This window comes from Strix aluco, chromosome 2 (genome assembly GCF_031877795.1).
Source record: "Strix aluco isolate bStrAlu1 chromosome 2, bStrAlu1.hap1, whole genome shotgun sequence".
NCBI lineage: Eukaryota > Metazoa > Chordata > Aves > Strigiformes > Strigidae > Strix > Strix aluco.
The window spans coordinates 61,214,774-61,235,508 of record NC_133932.1 but is presented as its reverse complement, the minus strand read 5'-3'; the positions used below and the strand labels follow the sequence as shown (position 1 = coordinate 61,235,508).

The following is a 20,735-nucleotide window of genomic DNA, read 5'->3' as shown; positions in this document are numbered from 1 at the left end:
GCCAGGAATGTTGAACACTTTGGAAGACAGTCAGAGAAGATGAGGAAAGTTAAGTATGAATGGAAAAGAAAATTTTCCTTCATGAAAAGGTAGGGGGAAATACATAAGCTGAGGGCTAGAACAAAGCTAATACCTTCTTACATACTGCCTGGGAGATATAAACAAGACTGAAAACAAACCATCAGCCTTGCATGCACTGTGTTAGGCCAGCTCATGCCTTGCAAGCAAGCATTGCTGTGAAAGCTGTGTCACTTCACCAGGATGTGACTCTCTGAGAGTTCCTCCACTGTGTTAGTGCAATGAATGCAAAGCCCAACAATGAAATCCTGAAATATGGAGTGAGTCCAGTTCTTTCCTCAGGGACTCATCTACTCATCTATGTTAAACAACCAGCCAGCCCCTGCACATCGTATTTTCCGGATGTAATCTTATGCTTCTTCAAACTTGTGGCTGTAACCCCTTTCCAGATTCTTCTTTCTCTCTGTCTTCCTATGCTTCTTCATCCTTTTCTACTCCTTATGTGTTTTTTCTCCTTAGTCTCCCTTTCCTCTCACTCTTTAGTATCTCTCAGATATGTTGGGTTTATTGACTTGCATGTTAGTGCCTTAACTGTCTATTCTGGATTAAATTTAAAAGTAAATTAAAAAAATATGGCCATTCAAAAAGTAAATGGAATATGGAATGTGGTATCTATGTTGTGATTTTTTTCTCCCATCATTCTGTCCTCATTATTTTCATTTGTTTTGTTTTCATTTTTTCCCCATTTTCTCCCATTTTACCTGTCCAATTCAGCTGCTCTTTGAACACATACATATATATTCCTTTTTATAGCATTCATTGCAGTAGGATGGTGATTTTTATTTAACTCAAAGAGTAAACTATATAGAAAAATGATTATCTGAAATTAATCTGTAAGATCTGAAATTAATCTGCAAAACAAGGAAATTGTCATATTGCTTTAAAAATAAAAGGGATCAATAAAAAAATCTATTTTTCAAGTCAAAGAATAATTTATTGCTGGTAGTGTAAATTTATACAATCCCTCTGAGACTGAATTCTCTTTTATCATCAGTTACATATAATCTCGCCCAGTGCTAAAAAGAAATTGAAGGAAAAACAGCACTACTTTTTACCCTCTGTGAGTACCAGAAGATGGGGTGTTTTAAAAAGTCTCTCTGGGCAGTTGTGATGGCAGCCTGTGGAAAGGGTCCATGAAGCCAGGCAGCAAGACAAGCACCACTCAGGTCCATCCCGTGCTGGGCTGCACAGGACAGACAGCAGGCAGGGACAGACCCACAACAGCTCTCTTTCCTTTCATCTCTAACCCTTACACAAATATCCCCTGCACACTATCATCCTGCACCCAAACTCCCCATAGCACATGCTCCTTACAGTGGGCTAAAGGAAATTAATTAAATTCCCCATCCTGGCCTCATTCTGCTGCCTTACAAATCCCTAAACTTGGGGCTGGTGGATAGTGCTTTTCTAGCTGAAGGGAGGGATTAGCTCTTTTGCATCCAGCTTCTGAAAATAACCTCCATGCAAACACTTTAGAAGCACAAAAGCATGGCTCTATTTCAAAATATTATCTTCAGAAAATAAGGGGAAAATACATTTAAAAGACTAATGAAATAGGTCTGTGTTTTCACACAGACTAAGAATGGTATTTCCAGGCTATCCTCATGAAGTTAAATTTGACATCAGCAGTTTACATCACCTGATGAGTTCTTCTTAGTCTAAACAGAAAAATGACTAGGTAAGATCTCTACCACAGACACCCACGAAAGGCTCTGTACCTATGGCACAAGGCTGAGATCCCAGGCTCTGCCCAAGGCTGCTGCCTGGACAGCCTGCCCACGAGGAGGCAGGAGGCAGACCTGGGAGCTCAGAGGGGATGAAGGACCTCTCCGTTCAGCTCCAGCCAGCCCCCAAAAGCTGCTGCGGCTACATTGTCCTGCCTGTCTCCATACACATATGCTGCCAGAACAGCCAGTGGGAGCCAGCAAAGTTACTGGGTCCCTGACACATCTTGGGGCCCAAATTCCCACCAATAATGCAAACTTGGGCCTAAATTCTCTACTTTTGACTGCACAGAGGTGCAGTCCACGCAGCTCTGCTCTGCCCCACATTGCAAGCTGCTGTTCTCTGATGCCCTTCCTCTGGCACCATGTGCTCTTCTCACCCATACCACTTGAGGAGGGGACAGACAGAATTATACCCTTGGTGATATCATTTTCATTACTTGAAACTTAAGATTTATTCAGACTTAACCTCTACATATACCCAGGTTGGTTAGCACAAACATGCCAATTTGAATTTCAGATTTATACAAAAAGTCACTGTTTGGCAGTTAATTGGATAATATGTGAACACTGACACAACTTGTTCTTTTTTGCAAGCAAAGGCAAATACACTATTTTATCCTACTAGGAGGACACACAGAAAAGGACACTGCTTTCTGAATAGCATGTTTCCAATTCAAGCAAATAAAAAAAAAAAAAAAAGAAAAATCTATATTCTGTTTGTAGGACTGGCTGAAAAGGGCATCTGGAGAGGTGAACACAATGTACTTATATATCACTGGTAGTTGTCAAGGTAACTACAGGATTATGATTCCAGACTAAATCATTTCATGTATCTTCTAAGATAGCAGTCTTTAGTCAGCCATTTGAGATCATCTTAACTGGAGGAAGAGCCTGAGTAAGATTCTCAGGATAACTGCTCACTACGTCAGCCTTGTAAGACATGCACCAGTTATACACCAAATAAGCAGATTTTTTGACATCTATATATTATACTATTTTTTCCTTTGCTCCCCTGCAATACATACATCTCTTCCCCCCACCCCCACCCCCAGCCCTGATATGTCATCAAATTCCTAAAGAGAAAGAAGTGTAGACACCATACCATTTAAATAAGTTCCACGTTCCAGAAAGTTTAGTAGATGCAAATTATTCAAGAAAAGCGCAAGTGTGTGAGCATAGGTGAGACTGGAGTAGAATGAGAGGAAACACAGAACAACAGCAAATCTTGCCCAGAGCCATGGAGATCTCTCTCCCACCACAGGCCTGCACATTTTCCATGCTTGGGAGGTAAAACACTAGCAAGGATCATTTTTCAACTAGGTCAAACTAAATGTTGGAAGGATGATTTGATTTATTTTGTCTCCTCAAGTCACATCAGTTGTGAAGAGCTATTCCTTCCAAGGAGCCTGAAGTCAACAGTATCCTTGGTAAGAGAAGACAGTGGCAGACATAATGTTAAGATCAAATAAGGACTAAAACACAGCTGACCATTATCTTGGGGAGATTATTCAGGTGCTGGTAACATTTCACATCACCTTGTCCAGGAACATTGCCTCAATATAAGAGGAAAAATCCAAATCCAGACACAATTATTAGACATCCAATAATTCTCATGTTAGATGTTTTGCTTAATTCAAGAGTTTATCAGTCTCCTTAGGAATATTTCTTTTTCTTCTTACAAAGAAGATTTTCTAGCACCAAGTACCAGAAAACACTATAGAAAATGCTCTGACATTACACATTTCCTGCAAGCCTTTAAATAGGCTGAAAAGGGTTTCAAAGTGCACATAAGCATGCTAATTTCTATGTGGCAGAGATGTCATGCATCATGTAATATTGAACACATTTTATCTGAAACTTAGATTTTAAAATCTAGGTCTTAAAATAAAATATATCAGTCTATGCCCTGCGTAGAAAAAAATAACAAGAAGGGCAAGCTGCTCCAGAGTCATGGGCAGTATTTCCTGGCCTCTTCACACAGATTATTGCTCTCAGCATTGATGTTCCTACACTCCTTCCCTCTGTTTCCACAGAACAGATTTTTTTTACCTGCACAGATGGGGTTTTTTTACACTGCTCCAAAGTTTTTCTCAAATACCCATTTCTAAAGACCGAATTATGGTCAAATTATTGCTGTTCTTACCACTATCTGTGCCCGAGAGTCTTATTATGGGCACTGTATGAACACTGATACAATTCCTTGAAGACCCTGCAGTCCAGGAATCTGTGTATGTTACAGTATTTGTAGTCAAGGCTGGACAAACAATGCAGACAGGGTTTCATGTGGTTTTGACTGCTAAAATTTCATAGACTCACAGAATTACAGGGTGGTTGAGGCTGGAAGGCAGCTCTGGAGATTGTCCAAGTCCCAGCCCCTGCTCAAGCTGGGCCACCTGGAGCCAGTTGCCCAGGACCATGTCCATATCGCTTTTGAATATCTCCCAGGATGGAAACTCCATAAACTCTCTGGACAACCTGTGCCAATACCCAATAGCCCTTATGCTAATAAAGAAAAAGACTTTTCCTATTTTTAAATGGGATTTCTTGCACTTTAGTTTGTGCCCATTGCTTCTGGTCCTGTCACTGGGCACCACTGGGAAGAGCCTGGCTCATAACTCATTTAAGAACTGGTACATCTATTCAGGGCTTCAATTCTTTGCTATTGAAAAATGGCCCTCAAAATACAAAAGTTAAACATGGCCACACTAGTGTTGGTCCTTCAGAGGTGCAGAGCCTCCTCTCTGGCTGTGCTCCCTTGGGAGCCTTGCCATAGTGCTGCAAAGATGGAACTGACAAGGAAAGACCAGCGCTGCCCGCACACTCAGGTAGACCATAGTCTGTCAGTTCATGTGCAGCTCACATCTGGAAGGTTATGTGCACAGCCTGAAAGTGCTTCAAATACAGGCTCTGCTTTTCCCATGTTTACTTCAGGCAGCAAGTTCTCCATGCTCCTGGCCGCTGGATCCCTAGCACAGAAGCCAATGGCATTTCCACAGAAAATATTCTACTTGTTATAAGCAAATTAACTTCTAAAGCCCTACATGTAACCCATGGAAGCTAGGACTATATAAAGTAGATCTTGGAAGAGAGATATGAAAGCATTCCAGAGAGAAAACAAATTGCGTTTTTCTTGGCTTTGTCTTTCAGTATTCACTGGCAATTTTCTTGAGAACAGTCAAGGTCTGGAAATAGCTCACGCAACCTGCCTGCAACTACTGCTCATGCCGGAAAAAATAATGGCATACTACGGGAGGTGTTAAACCCAGGAGCACTTTTATCTGGCCACTGCTTGACATCACGGCTCTACAGGTACATAAAAGAGGACCAAAATCCTGTAAAAGGGTGAAATGTGAGCTTTTTCAGGCCTTGCAGAGGCAATTTCATTTTGAAATTCCCTTTCTCTGGATTGCCTTCAGTAGGGCAGCACAATCAGCAAAATCCTAACCTCGGAGCTCTGGCCCCATTAGTCACACAAAGCTTTGGTCATTTACAGTCAGAAAATCATTTCAAGACATCTGAAAGGACTTTGTTATTCTGCCTACAGCTACACCTGTGCACTTCTTTGTCTCCAAGTTTCAATTAGAAGTAATTTAAATAAGAGAAAATCATGTTTCCTAGTGGCAGAGCCTGTTAATGAAATATGTTTCACATTTCCAATGGAAATGGGGATTTAGGAAACTAACAGGCAGAGCTTGTGCCTGCATTATGAATACATTTTATATGTGAAAGACTTTATCTCCATCTCACTATCCAGAGCTGCACCTCATCTTTAGCTCTGTGAACCATACTAATATTGCTCCTAATGTCTGAATTGCCACCCTGGTAACATGACAACTCAATTTCTAAGGTGTCTTAAGAAACAGAAAATAGGGGATTCTCTATTGGTTTAAATGTCTGTAAGCACTGAGGGGAAAAATTTTGTAACATGTTACACTGAAAGTCAAAAGGAGAACAAAAAAGACATGAGCAAGCAGGCTTAATGAATTTAACCATGTTTTTGCATCAAAGTATTACATAAAACAAACAGAAAAGCAGGACAATTGATTTGCAAACTCTTCACCTAAATGATTTTATCAGAGGGCTCTGGAGATACCTTTCTGTGGATTAAAATCTTCCCTGCTTAACAGAGAGCAAAAAGTCACCAACTTTACTGTGTAAGGGACATAAGTGTTATGAGCACAGAAAAACTGCATTAGCCCCTGTATTAGTTTCCTGAACTCTAGAAAGGGGTCTTCCATCCCTTGAGCATGTGGAGGATCCAGTCCTTACAGACTTATATTAAGTTTAATACATCCAATATTTTTCAAGATTCAAATATTTTCATATGGCTTGAATATACTTGATAAAACCTTAGATGAGGGTATGGAAAGAAAAGAAATCTTTATGTTTAGGCAAGGTTCTTATATCCGTCATCAAGCAACAGAGCAGAAGAGCTCCACAGTTCCATGCAGATCGAGACTTCTTTGCTCCTTGCTCATATCACCACCATCCTGTCTTTCAAGATGTCTTCATGAGCCTGGCATTCAGTTGTACAACTCTAACTGAGGGCAGTCCTTGACCTGCCAAAGCTAAGTGCTGGAGGTAATGCACCAGCATGAAAAAAGAAACCACGTAGATGAAAACTGCACTGTTATTGCTATGAAACTCTTTAAATCAATCCTATAGATCTTTCAGCACCAGCAGTGGTAGAGAAAGGATATGCCAATGGCAGGATGTGGTAGAATGGACAAAGTAACCATGTCAGGTCTTGCCACAAACTCAGGATGTTACACTTTTACACCTCAAAACTACACCATGAAACACAAATCTGACACAAACAAGCATAAACTCACACATGTTTATGCACACTTATAGAAGATACATCTCAACCACAAATATTTTCTACTATTTTTGACGGGTTGGATAATCACTTCCATAACAACATCTTTGACATACCATGTCAAAGAAGAAGCCTTGGGTGACATTTTTGCACATTTTAACAAGGTACTGATCTTTGCTGAACTGGCTTACACAACTCTGGCCCATGTTCTGTGAATACCACCATTGACTCTTGGGCAAAAACAAATCTAAAAGTTTGGGAATTTGGCAACTCAGCAGCTGACTTCCTCTAGCCTGCAGGGAAAGCCAACAACAAACAGCCTGGTACAGAGTGCAAAAACATGGACTGTTTTGTTAAAATTGGTGCCTGACATACAGCAAGTGTCCGTGGAGTAACGACCCATGAGTTATTCTGCAATTATGCTTGGTACCTATCGTCTAGATTACCCCTTCTTCTTTTGGGTAAACTCTTCGATCTCAGACCTCTAATAACAAGGAAAATCTCCGTGATCATTAGCAGGTTATACTACTAAAGGGAGCAAGAGATCTTGTCATCTCCTTATTCCCTGGCTGAGCCATACATAGCACAAACATCCCAAGAGAAAGCTCTGGGAAAAAGCCAGCATTGTTGAATGCACATGAATTGCAGTGTTTATAAGGTGATATCGTTTCTCTTACTGCTTGGCCCACGCTGTCTTGATGTGGGTCAGACTGTAAATGACACGATTTGGTTGCCACCATGCTAACCTCTGCATTCCTCTGACTCCAAGGGAGAAAGGCTCTTCTTCCTTTCTCACCTGGCTTCAAATGGAAGTCTCATGAATGCCGTGGATTTAGTGTGTAGCTTTATAATTGTGGTTTTATTTGAATTGCCACAAAAATGTTGGGTGAGATTAAACATAGACTTCTCCTTTTGAAGAGGTCTGTGCTTAATATGACTTTTACACCCTGTTTTCTCACTAACTTTTAATTTTTTTCTCCTTTGAGTCTAGTTGCAACTCCAGCTCCTACACTGCAGTTGTGAGAGCCTTTCCTTGGTACTGTGCTAAGTGATATTTATGCATAAACTTTTGCTAATTGCTGATTCCATTGGCATTCATGAACCTAAGCTGGAATGAATGAAGCTTTCATTCATGTTTATATATTAGTTTCCAACATTTGTATGTTTGTAATCATCAGGCTAAAAACAGCTTTCGTTTGCAGAGATGTAAACTGAGGGTAACTGAGTCAGGAGATATACTCTATTATGTACATGGAAATATTCTTTCTAGTATCATTGAGAGTTATCATTGAGAGTTGAGTTTATCACAGAAACTTCCCAATTCCACAACTCAATGTAGTTTGTTCAGGAGTGGTAACTATGGTCATGGCTACATTAACAAATGGTTTGGATGAATAGAAATCAATCTCTAAAGCTCATTTTGTGCTGGGAACCTGACATAGGCACTTCTACAGGTGGCTGGGACTCTTAGTTCAGATAAGCTCTAAGTTTGGTCCCATGCACTAATGCTCTGTTACTGTTGCAGTTCACCTCTCAGGCTAGTTCTGCCCGAAGAGAATCCAGGTCAGGACCTGCAGTGCCCTTCCTGATGCAAACCCGTGCTCAGCAAGCGGGCAACAGTTGAGTGCTGCCTGAAAAGCGCTCTCCTGATCTAACTAACAGACACACCCTTTGTGTAAATTACAGACTTACACAATTAGAATATCTCTGTGGCAATCCCTAGCCATCAACAATTTTCCCAGCCATATAATTGCTACTATTAACAACACAAGTTCCCAATTTAACAAATGGAAGCAAGATAAATGCCCACATCATTCTGGCTTCTCCCAGCTTTATGATTCAGAGCGTAGCAATCTGTTGCCCTTGGTCTTTTGGAAATAGTGCTCTTGTGATAATTTTAATGACAATGCAGCACTTCTTCTGGTCTGTTCTGGATATCTGAGGGCTTTGATTGTTTTATCATGGACGAGGTTCTCATGGTCAAGTGAATTGGGTCTATCATGTCCCAAGGACCTGTACCTTATTCTCTTACACTCAGCTGCGCATGTCCTTCCTTGTTCTTTACATTTAGCAATAGGTAACTAAACACAGAGACCCAAAACCGAGGAAGGCACCTTAGCAGTCTGGAATCAGCAGAGAGAGGAACCAAGCAGGTTTCTGGTGGAGCACCATGGGAGAGGATGGGTGGTAGGAAGAGGTTATGAGATACATCGCTTACATTTTCTGTGTCCTTTAGCATTGTTGCCTTGTAGGGGAACAGCTGCAACTGCTTTCCTCTCCAATACTCTACCATCTTTTGTCATTGGCTTTGGTTTGAATGCCTCCAGCACTGGAAACCAGACTTCCCACCTCTCTGTATTCAGAAATTTTGACAGTCCTTTCTTTGTGTCTTGCCATGCTGCTGAAAGAAGCATCACCTGTGTGCATAGCCTTTTTATTATTATCCTTTATTCTCCTCTGAAACTGTTCACACATTATTGGTCATCAGTTGCTTCATAGGAATCACTCATGTACATGCTTCAAATCTCCCTTGTCCTTGAAGTAAGTGGAGATTATGTCAAGTAAAACTACTTATCCTTAGATAGCAGACAGAGCCCCAGACAGACAGTGGGCCAAGACGTAGAAGGATGATATTGCCTTAAAAACCCTGTAATTACATGCATTCAACAAGCCTGGCCTTTTCCCAGAGCTGTCTCTGGGGATGTTTGTGCTATGTATGGCTCAGCCAGGCATCAAGGAGAGGACCAAGTCTCTTCCTCCCTTTTGCTGTCTAATCTGCTAACAAGCAAGGAGATTTTCCTTGTTATTAGAAATCTGAGATCTGGATAGCAAACTGATGGCATCCACTCTTATAGTTTGTCCATAGTAAACAAAGGACAGCTATATTGTCCCCATCCTTGATCACACTGGCTGCCCAGAAATACTGTTTTGAGTAGCTGTCCTTCAAGAGTCCAACATTCCAGATGGGAACAGTTTCTGTAAGCAGTCTTTTCATATGGGCCACAAAAAATGCTCAAAACAGGAGGGGAAAAAAAAAAAAAAAAGGTCAAGATAACTGATAATGCTTTTAATGCTTTTATGCAGTGACTAAACAGATATTGAACTGCAGCTTTTGAAAAGGTGATACATTTGCACAGCCTAGTCTTGGTCACAGTATCTGCACACACATCCCATTACAAAGCAAAGTGCAAATTCATCGATAAGCAGTAACACAGGACTGCTGCTCAGACTCACAAAAGTCCTTTGTACAGGATAATCCACTTGTAATGACAAATATCCCTCAACTAGTGAGAAATTCTGAAAAGGCAATACTCTTCCAGTTTGTTTTTAGGCCAAATCTACCAGCACCTGAGATTACTAATGCCTCAGTCACTAGAATTAAAATGAGGAACAATTTCAGTCAACTTTAGATACACTTTCAGCTTTCTCAAAAGTGCCAGCTGTATCTTGACAAAATCTAAAACTGAAGGTTAGAGCTTATTTTGTTCAGAAAAATCAAGAAAGACTGAGGTGCTAAAAAAGCCGTGATCACACATGTGAGAGAATAAGACAGACCCTGGTTTATTCAGCTTCACCCAGGTCACATGATATAATTAATTCCAAATGGTTTTGGTCTCTGTACAGAAACTTCCAGCAAAAGATTTAAACGATGTAATAATTACCTTTTTCCTTTCATGATCCTTCTGACTGTGCCTTAATTTATGATGCTTTTAACTAGCATACATGTATCCTGAGGCTATGATGGGTGCACATTTAAGTCAGAAGATAAATCTTAATGAAAGGGGGTTTTTAACACAATAATTAACGTATTTTGATCATCATAACAGTAATTATTAAAGTCACAAAAACAGAATCAGATCTCAGAAGAAGCCATGAAGATCCTAAATAGGGTGGAGTAGCAGCACTGCCCTATTATTTTGCCAAGAAATGATACATCAAAGTGGCAGCAGTGAATCATCATACACTACTAGGAACCTCCCAGTGAATCCAAGAGATGGAAATATTAGATGCACTAACCTCTATCATAAATTGTAAATTATAACCGCACAGCAGATAGCGTGCAATATGCCTTTTCTCATAGTTATCAAGCTATGCTCTCCTTATGCCTCCCCCAACAGGATAGCTCATCAGATTAAAAGAAAAAAATGGAAGAACTGCAAAACCATAGGAATATTTGCTTGATATGAAAGGTCCATCCATTTTTAAGAAAACAGTTTTATTTTGTGAGGGATTATAAGCTCTTGGTATCTGTCAAATAACCCAGTTGAGCAGACTTGTTCTTTTAGAAACCTCTTACCGCCCCCCGCTCCCCCCAAAAAAAAAAAAAATTTTATGGGATTATATATATGATGGGGGGCAAGACCAGTAATGAAAAAGAGCACACCCACTCTTACCTGTTGTTATCCTCCCCTTAGCAGAAATGACTAGTATTCTGATTTTCTGCCCAGCTATTAAATCATTGTGCCCATACTCATGTGCAGGCAAACTGTAACTTGCAGGCAGCCCTTTTGCAATGGCACACAGTAAACACAAAAAAACCTGAAAACATTTTTTTTAAAAATATCCTATTCATTTTACCCCTGTGTCAGATTTACTTTAGGAATTAGTTTCCCCAAACTAAAAAAGTTTAACAATACACAAGATGACCTCATATAAAAGAAGACACCAGCAAAAACAGAGGAATAAAACATTCCTTAAAGAAAAGGATTTAGTATGGTACCTTTTCCAGTCAAAGTTTCTTCTTGTATTTTCCTCACCGCTTCTTGGCCCTCACTCTCATTGTTTCCAGCTGTTACAATACAGAAAATGGAAAATTAGCAATGCAATCAACTTAAGGATAGTGACAGAAGCATGCCACTATTAAGTGCTAACCACAGTGTAATACTAGTATGAAGTTTTAGGTGAAAAGGTGTGATTTGTCTCTGTCAGGCAGCAGAGGCTTTCAAAGAGGGCTGTACAAATGCACTGCTGTTCACATGAGTTCTGCCTGTTTATCTCATTTATTCATACAAGATAGAACCATCTGCTGGCTGGGCCAGCAGAACTGAGATGGGAATCTGTGAGCTAAGTGGATTATATCGCATCCAGATTCTGCAAAAGCTTCACTATAGGTTAGAGAGGACCTCCCCTTGCTCTTTTTCCAAAATGAAGACTCCCACAGTTGGAGGAAAGGCCTCACTACCCTGATCCAAATGCTTAGGAAAAGTTTTACTAGCACTAACATAAAATGTCATTAAGCATCAAATAAGTGCCTTTTGTGCCGTTCATCTTAGGTGGACAGTTAATAGTTGTCTGACGTTTGTTTGGCAATATTTTTATAATAACTTATATCAAAGGAAAAAACACAAGCACAAACAAAATATTGTGCTTGGTAGTACAAGTTAAATTTTTAAAATGAAGTTTAACATTCCATTTATCTATCTACAAACATTTACCATAGCATGACACATCAAAATACCTATTGTTTTTTATCTAAATTTGATATAAATACTGATATGTCTTACTAACTTCATGAACTTGCCACCTTTTCCTGAATATATAAACCTCTGCCTTGGTTTCTATACAGGCTTTATCTTATGCCACTCTACAAGTGTCCTGTCCTCGCATTCACTTGTTAGCTATGCAGCAGAAAGTTCAGGTTTTCCACTTCTTTTCTCACTTTTTTTTAGTAGCAGTGAATCAGCTCTATCAAAGACAAGGCAAGAATCACAGCATCACACAATAGATTGAAGTTGGAAGGGACTTCAGCAGGTCATCTGGTTCAACCTCCTCCTCACATTAGTTGGTATGTGCTCATATTTACTTTAAGATGTTAGAACATGCTTTATAGTGCTTTTAAACTGGATTCATTTGATCTCACAGAGAATGTATTCAAAATTGGGATTAAGCCCTCTGAGATAGATCATGTGTCATCCATTGGTTGAACTTAGCTGAAGGCTCAGAGCACTGAATGGAGATTTTTGGGACAACCTGACCACTTTGAGGAGGTAGGCTGATGCATTCTTTTGAGGATGGAATTTTTGCTGTGGTTCTGCAGTAAAAAACAATGATTTGCTACACATCTTTGTTTTCATGATATGCAAGACTCAATATTTACATAAATGTAGCCAAAATAAAGACATTTAGCATTCCAGATACTGGAGAGAAAATAATTCTTACATAAAATCTAGACTGGTCTATAACTGTTCTCTATAAATTCCATTAATTATGGAATTATATTGCTCAGATTGAACAAGAAAGAAAGAAAAGGAAAAAACAAAACCAAAACCAAACAAAGCAGACATTTGCAGTATTTTCTTCTTGCTGTTGGTTTTTTTTCCCTTTAAAACAACCCAGCCTGTACAGAACAGAAACATTCAGCTTGATGCTAAATTCCAGGTATAGATGCAGTGTCAACAAACAAACCCTCCAGTGAAACTGCCATTTCTGGGGAAATCTGTGCATGAGGGTTATGGGCAAGACATCAGTTTTCCTCACTGTTTCACCTCAAGTGATGTACTAGAATAAGATTTCAAACTCAGTGTGTTATTACACCAGATAGAGTTAGGCTAGAAACAAAAATATTTTGGTGCCAATTCTGTGAAGGTGTTATTTGATTCCTCTTTCATTCAGCACTCCTCATGCAGAGAACAGCCTTATTAAAGCCTCTAGTGTCTTGATTTAACTCTCAGTATGTTCACTTAATTTGTTCTTTTAAAAGATCTTGTGTTCACAACAAATTTTAATTTGCTTTAATTTTTTGTTATATAAATGGTTATTCATTAAAGCTCAGTGCCTTCCAAATGAGCACATTTTATTCATATTTGCATACTTTTCACTCTAGACCACTGGGAAAAAATAATTATTTTGCTAAACAGTCACTTCAGATGTCTGTTTCCAGTCTGATTCAACAAAGAGTTTGAAATCCAGGTTCTGGAGGCTGGAGTACCACAAAATTGAAATAACCTCAGTGAAAGCTGCTACTGTAATTGAGGCTTTTGCAATTCTGTTTTCAAAGAAAATCCTGTAAGAAAGAATAAATGACCAAAATCCTTACAAAAAGTTCAAAGACACGTATCAGAAAGGTACCATAAGACTGGGAGGGTAATTTACGCTTCTGAGTTAGCTTAGGGAGACTGGTATCCCCTTGCTGAGTATGGGTGGGAGAGGAAAGGGACACCGCACTTATACTACTGCTCTTCTCATACATTCTTCTGGCATCCTCTATGCAAAGAGAGTGGTAGGCATGAAAAAGAACAATCTCCTTTTAAGTGCTACATTAACTATTCAAAATTCAAAATGTTTAAGCCACCAAGCTAACACAATCACCTTTAGCTTGGGAAAAATCAAAAATAATTTGTATCTTCTTGATGAAGATGGGTCACTAAAGGGCACAACCTTCAAGTGTACTGAAGTACACACAAGTACAGCACTCCAAGCTAAGGAGGGGGACAGTTTACTATATGAGTGTCAGATTCTTACCAACATCAGCTGGTTTAGATCCTCAGTAACATATTTGTAGTGATTGTTTAAAAAAACCTTGTGATACACAAGAGAATTCTCTGGCTGGACTTTCTGCCAATGATTCACCATAATTTTCATACGTTCAATATGCCAGAATTTATCCATGCCAGAATTTATCCATTTGAAGTGCTAAGATCTGCCTAGTCTGGATTCAAGTGGTTTGGAGAGAAGCATAAGAAAGGGAAGACAGACCATGGTTTTTATGCAGTGAGGGAATCTGAACAAAAGCTTTGAGAAAAAGGGATTCAATGTCTTGAGAGCTTAGATCATCAAAGTACCCAAAACCATAATAATCTTGCTTTTCATGCTAATTTAAACTGTCTATTGGGAACTCAAAATAGATATAGTTGTCTCAAGAACTGTTTATGCAAGCTGTTCAGTGCCCTGTCTGATGTTTTTCTTCTGTTTAGTCCCCACGGAATAATGAAAAATTCAGGTAAGACTGATTCAATAACAACGCTGACTACAATCAATTCTGAAAATAAAACTAATAACATAAAAATAAATTCAAATCTGAATGGATGCACCTGTATAAAATAAGATGTCATTTTAATGGCATGAAAAATTCTAATTCTTAGTCAAATACTGAAGTTCATGTTAAAAAAAAAAAAAAAAAAAAGAGAAATAGATTTAAATATAACTTTTAGTCAAAAAAAATGACTCTCCTCTTCGACATTCCTCTACACAAACACCACAAGTCAAAGCACGTTGATCTAAAGCAACCAGAGAAGTACATAGAAAAATTCTTATCAGCAGCAATAGGCCTTGGATCTTACCCTAAAGGTCAGGTTCTGTCTCCTTAAGCACTTAAGGAGATCCTAACTCTGAAAGTTATTTCAGGGATTTCAATAGACTCATCACAGAGAATTACTCAGCCTGAATAAGGATGGCAAAAACAGAGTCCATAGAAACCCAGCATGGCTGGGAAACTTTTACACTGTCCCTAGTTAAGGGTCCGGATACATCTATATGTATTAATTATACAGTATTTTTAATTTTTTTGAATGTGAAAATCTCCCCAAAAGAATAATTGCTACTCATGCTCATAATTTATGTACAAAATTGATCCTGACAAAAAAGTTTTTCCAACTGGTGTTTTGCAAAAATAGGAATTTGCAATCTTGACATTTCACGGGAATATACTGCAGGGCATTATAAAGAAATTTAAAATAGTCTATGAACCACAACACAGCCTGTAAAGCTTAAGGTTGCCTGGAGAGAATAAAGCCACAAATCCAAAAAGCCCTCACTTACTGAAATTAGCAGGTGAAGAATTTCCTGACTTTCAGCAAGATAACACAAATGAAACCCAAATAAAAACTTTTTGAGATGAACAGCAGGAAGACGCAAACCACCCAGGATGCAGTAGTTCAGAGAAAGACCCAACCCCTCCAGCCTGGAGCCCAGGAGCCACTCTGTGCACCAAGGCACTCCTCAGCCTGTGATAAACCCCGCTGCAGTGAACCCCGGGAGGGGAGGCAGGGGTGAGCTGCCCGGTGGCAGGGCAGCTGTGCTGGCACATCGCCTCCCAGCTCTTCCCACACACCCCAGCCTTTGGCAAGGGCGACCCCCTCATTCAGCAGTGCTTGGGGAACCTGTCTACCTGAGATAAACACTCATCCCTTGACTTATTTAGCCATAATTACGTATCAGTTAATCCCTGAAATGATTAACAACTTTCCAGGGTTTGCAGCCTGCCATGGCACTCCCCACTCCCCCCTGATCCCTTCAAGTGATCCAAGTTTAGAAGTGGTGCCCATAAACTCTAATGCATATGTGCATTACCAGGAGAAGCTTGGTGGTAGGGCAATAAATTCAGTATAAATGTATACCATCCGATTAAGGAGTTGCAGAGGGTGATGGTTAGGTGTCTTTGTGCAACAGAATATAAAAAAGATTCCAACAGGAAATTTGAATTAAGGTGACTCCTCAGAGTAGCATAATCCTCATTATGATTGAAGGAGAACTGATTTCATTGGAGTGCCAGCCTGAAGACAGGGCTTGCAAGGGCTCCCAAAGCCTCAAGAGAAAAACAAAGTCCCATCAGGTGTTATCAGGATGATGATTTTGTGAGTGTGCATGGCACTGCACAACAAAAAGCATACACCTAACAGAGAGGAATGACTGCCCTCAAAAAGCTCTGAGGATGAGAAATTTGAACTCTGTACAATATGAGTGCTTTTTAAAGGAATCTATAATGTCTTCAATAAAAAAATAAAAATTTTATTTAGGAAAAGGAATATAGATCTTGGGTCTCATCAATAAAACTTTCAAGTTATGAATTTGTTATTCAATAAAGCTAGGTATAAGGATATGACCTGTTATAAAAAAAAAAAAAAAAAAAAAAACACTGAGAAAGTGCTACAAAGTTTCCTTATGTCTAGAGATACCACACATATTTTGTCATCTAGTTCATCATACAGCTGCCACAATTAAATATATGCCTTCTTGACATGAAAGGCAAAAGTACTGTTGTAAGTGTTCCTTTGAGAAAAGAAGCAAAACTGAGTAAGAAGGAGGATGTCGGTCTGCAAAGAGAAAAAAAAAAAAAATGTTCTTGCCCCAGGTTTCAGCAACCCAGCTCTTCCAACGAGAAGTTAAAACTGACCCTGTTTATCAAACCAAAGACACATCTAGACAAGTATCCTGTTTCCAACAATAACCTGTAGCAGGAAAATGTTTAAGTGACAGCTTTAAGTCTAGGAGTGGTATTTTCCAGTACACCCTCCCAGTAGCAAGAAGTTTCAGAGAATTCCTGAGTCAAAGGTCATGCCTAGCCTCTCAGTGAACCCATCCTGTACTCCTTCATCTAATTGCACTTTCAATTCATTCAAGTGCTTGGCTGCCAAAGGGTTCTGGGACAACACTTTCTGTGATTTAATGAGACACAATTATATTAAAAAGGTTGTACTTCAGTGGTTTTCTTTTTTTTAATTATTTTGTTGGATGTTCTCTACTTTGTATACAATAAACCAGAAAATAACCAGTTCTCATTCACTTTCTCTATACCATTCATAATTGTATGATATCACACCTCAGTCATCTGTTTGCAAGCGGAAGAACCTTTGTTTATTGGCCCCACCTTTCACAGAGTCATCCCATCCTCCTCACCATCCCTCTCATTTTTTCCAGTTCTACCAGACTCCTGAGTATTCACAACAGGATGAGCCAATGATTTCTACAAAGGAAGAGGGAAGCTTCCTGTCCTACTTTCATCTTCTTTCCTGCTAAGTAGTAAGGTTATATTTGCCTTTATGACTGGCATTAAATATCGAAGATGTTGTACAGAGAGCTTTCAACAGTAAATCACAATTTGTTTATTTTTTGAGTGGTAGTAGTTAATTTAGATCCTGTTTTTTTAAATATATAGGTGTGGTTGTTTTTCCTCATATGCAATATTTGCATTTACTGACACTCTGTATTTATCTATCCCTTCACAACCCAGTCATTCAATATTCTGAGATTATTACCCATTCTTCACAGTAGTTAAGATTTCATGAGGTACCTCTGCAGCACATCCAGTTCCACCCCTTGCTACAGCCAGTTGCCCAGGACCAAGTCCAGTCACATTTTGAGTGTCTCCAAGGACGGAGACTCCACAACTTCTATGGGCAGCCTGTGATAGTGTTTGACCACCCTGAATGTTAAAAAGTGTTTTCTTATGCTTAAATGAAATCTCCTGTGTTTTGGTTTGTGCCTGTTGCCTCTTGCCCAGTAAAGGGCACCACTGAGCAGACCCTGGCTCCATCTTCTTTACTGTCCCCATCAGGTATTTATACACATGGAAAAGGTCTCCCTGAGCCTTCTCCTCTCCAGGCTGAACAGTCAGCCTCTCCTTGCATGTCAGAAGCTCAAATCCCTTAATTATCAATAGTCAAATTAATTTTACTATCCTAAACACATTTGTGCAAAATGCATCATCTCACTGTTCATGCTTTTCTCTCTCTCTCTCTCTCTCTCTCTCTTTATAAATGTACTGAACATATGCCTAGGGGATCGGGACTCTCTTTGCTCCATTCCAAAGCTGACAAATAATTCCTACACATTGTTTTCTGTTTCCTAATCAATTACTAATCTAGAAGAGATCTTTCTCTTATCTCAAGACAAGCTAGCCACTTTAAAAGCTTTTTGCATGAAAGTTGCTGAAAGCTTTTGAAAATCAGGATTAAATTAATTCACATAGTTGTTGAATTCTTCAAAGCATTTAACAAATGGTTAATGAATAAATTAAAAAATGTCTAGAAAAACTGCACTAACTCTTCCAAAATTTATCATCACGTGTTTAACTCTGTATTTTTTATAATGCCTGACACATTTTTCAATATAAAAATCACACTCACTGGACTATGCACAATGTCCTTCCTAAAACTGCCCAACACTCATATTTGCCCACCAAGGGATGATTTAAGGTCCTATGCAGAAGATACTAGTCCAGAAATACTTTTATGCTACTGAGGGATTTTGTTTTTAATCACAGTAGCTTGTTTTAGACTGTTTTAATATCTTTTCTGATAGGTATTTATACTGAGTTTGTACTAATCTCCACACTATTCATAAGAATCTTTTTAGCTGATCATTTTACATACTTCTTTTAGAAGAGACAGTGAATGGTGGTTGCCTGTACAGAACACATTTGCAGAGTGAAGACTCCAAGACCATTTGCTTGTTCCTCAGAAGGTTGTTTCTCCATACTCTTGATAAGCTTGTTTTCCTCTAAACCCTTTAAATTTTTATGCTATTTTGAATTAGGCAGACCAGAACTCAACACAGCATTTAAGGTGCTAGCACACAAAGGATTCATGCAGTTGAATCAACTCATGTTGTCCATTTTGTTTGCTCCTTTTCTAACAATTTCTAATATATGTTTTGATTTTTGGAAGCTACTGAGCACTGTTTTCATAGAACAATCTATTTTGACCCCAAGATCTTCCTTCAAAGTGATGGTGGTCAATACAAAACCCATAATTTCTTTTTCTGGAGTTCAGATTTTTTCTGCATGTTCATCACTCCATATTGATCTAAAATGAATTGCACATGTCTTTTAACACGTAGGTTTTTATGGTGTTCCTGCAATTCTCCACACATGTCCCTGGTCTTCATTACCCTGAATAATTTAATACAATTTAAAAGACTTGTCACTTCACTATTAGCTCCTCCTCTAAAATTATATGTTGAAAGCATGGGTTCTAACACATACCCCTGTTAAACTCCAGTGGTAACACCCTCTCTATTAAGAAAATAAACATTTATGTCTATGTTCTGTCATAACACGCAATGTTATTGTAGAAATGTAATGGCATTTGTACTTGTCCTTTGGGCTTTGTGCTTAACAGCCTTAAGAATTTTCCTTTAAGATTTCTAGAAATCCAAACAAACCATATCAACACAAATCTCCCTCATCCACACGACGGTTGACCTCAGTTAATCAAAGTATTTTACCATGCAATACACCTGCACAGTTCATTGAGTTGCATTTTTACTTGAGATTACTGCCCAAAAGAGAATTCATGTGCTCCAAGTGTCTTTTCAAATATTTGTCACTATTTTAATAATAGTTTCAAATCTCCCAAGGAATGCTGTAATGAGTTTGTTCATAAATAAGCAGTCTTAAACCACTGCCAACTATAAAAGAAACTTATACAATTTACAGGTGGAAATTTCAAAATTAATAACATAAACAAATACATGTTCTAAAAAGGAAAAAGTCTTTTTAAAGCAAGGACAGTGGCAGTCTTCAAACTGCAATTACAGACAAAAGTGTTCAATAAATTCTTATGGATTTGGAAGGCTATTTGTAGCTATGTGTGGCTGTGTGCACATGTATAGTGTATAAAAGACAGCACTGTAAGTAGAGTTTTTCATAACCCTGATTACAGTGTTCTGATATGTTAATAACTGAACTGAACGACAATTATAAGGCAATCTGCATGCATTTGCTTAATGTTCATACCAGAAAAAGGAAACCATCACCAATTTTTAAAAGGCTGGTAACATTTTAACACTTCCTGACTAACTCTACAACTCATTCAGGCCTAACAAAACGTGGATAAAATTAGGAAGATAAATGCTATGCTTTTCTAGAGAAAATTATAACTCAAGCATCTCATACATCTATGTATAGTGAGAAAAGACTATTAAAGTATCCCATAGAAATTTTCAGTAATTGAAATTAAATCAAACCGTCTTTGAAAATGAACAATTGCACCATCTTGATAGGGTTTAATTGTCTTTCTAAAGTCACTTTGTAGTATTATACAACATAAGAATTGTCTGATTTATAATGCAGAGTCCAGCTTGAAAATTGGAAACCAATGTGAATGAAAGAGATGACAGAAATATCTCTTGCTTAGTCTCCTGCAGGGCTTACAGAGGTCACACAGAAGTGCTGAGTCTGGTGATGGAACTACATTTATTTATGCCAAAATTGATGCTCAAATAAGTCACTTGAATATATATACATATATATAAATATAATGAGACTGTTTCCTTCAGAAAGTGAGCCTGTCTTAGAAAATTGTGACACTGATATACTTAGACACTAAAGATTGATTACACTGTCCTGAACCTGGTGTTTTATACCAAGCAGCATATATGTAACATGGTCAAGC

The 20,735-nt window shown here is 38.7% G+C and overlaps 1 protein-coding gene across 5 annotated transcripts in view; it reads right to left on the bottom strand.

Annotated features, from left to right (window-relative positions):
• The window catches only part of DHRSX (dehydrogenase/reductase X-linked), a 173,797-nt gene that overhangs the window by 111,790 nt on the left and 41,272 nt on the right, over window positions 1-20,735 (bottom strand). For all 5 annotated transcript variants that reach the window (XM_074814921.1, XM_074814924.1, XM_074814925.1 and 2 more), the window contains exon 3: window positions 11,345-11,413. In XM_074814921.1, the coding sequence (XP_074671022.1) occupies window positions 11,345-11,413 (69 nt within the window). The remainder of the gene's footprint in view (window positions 1-11,344; window positions 11,414-20,735) is intronic.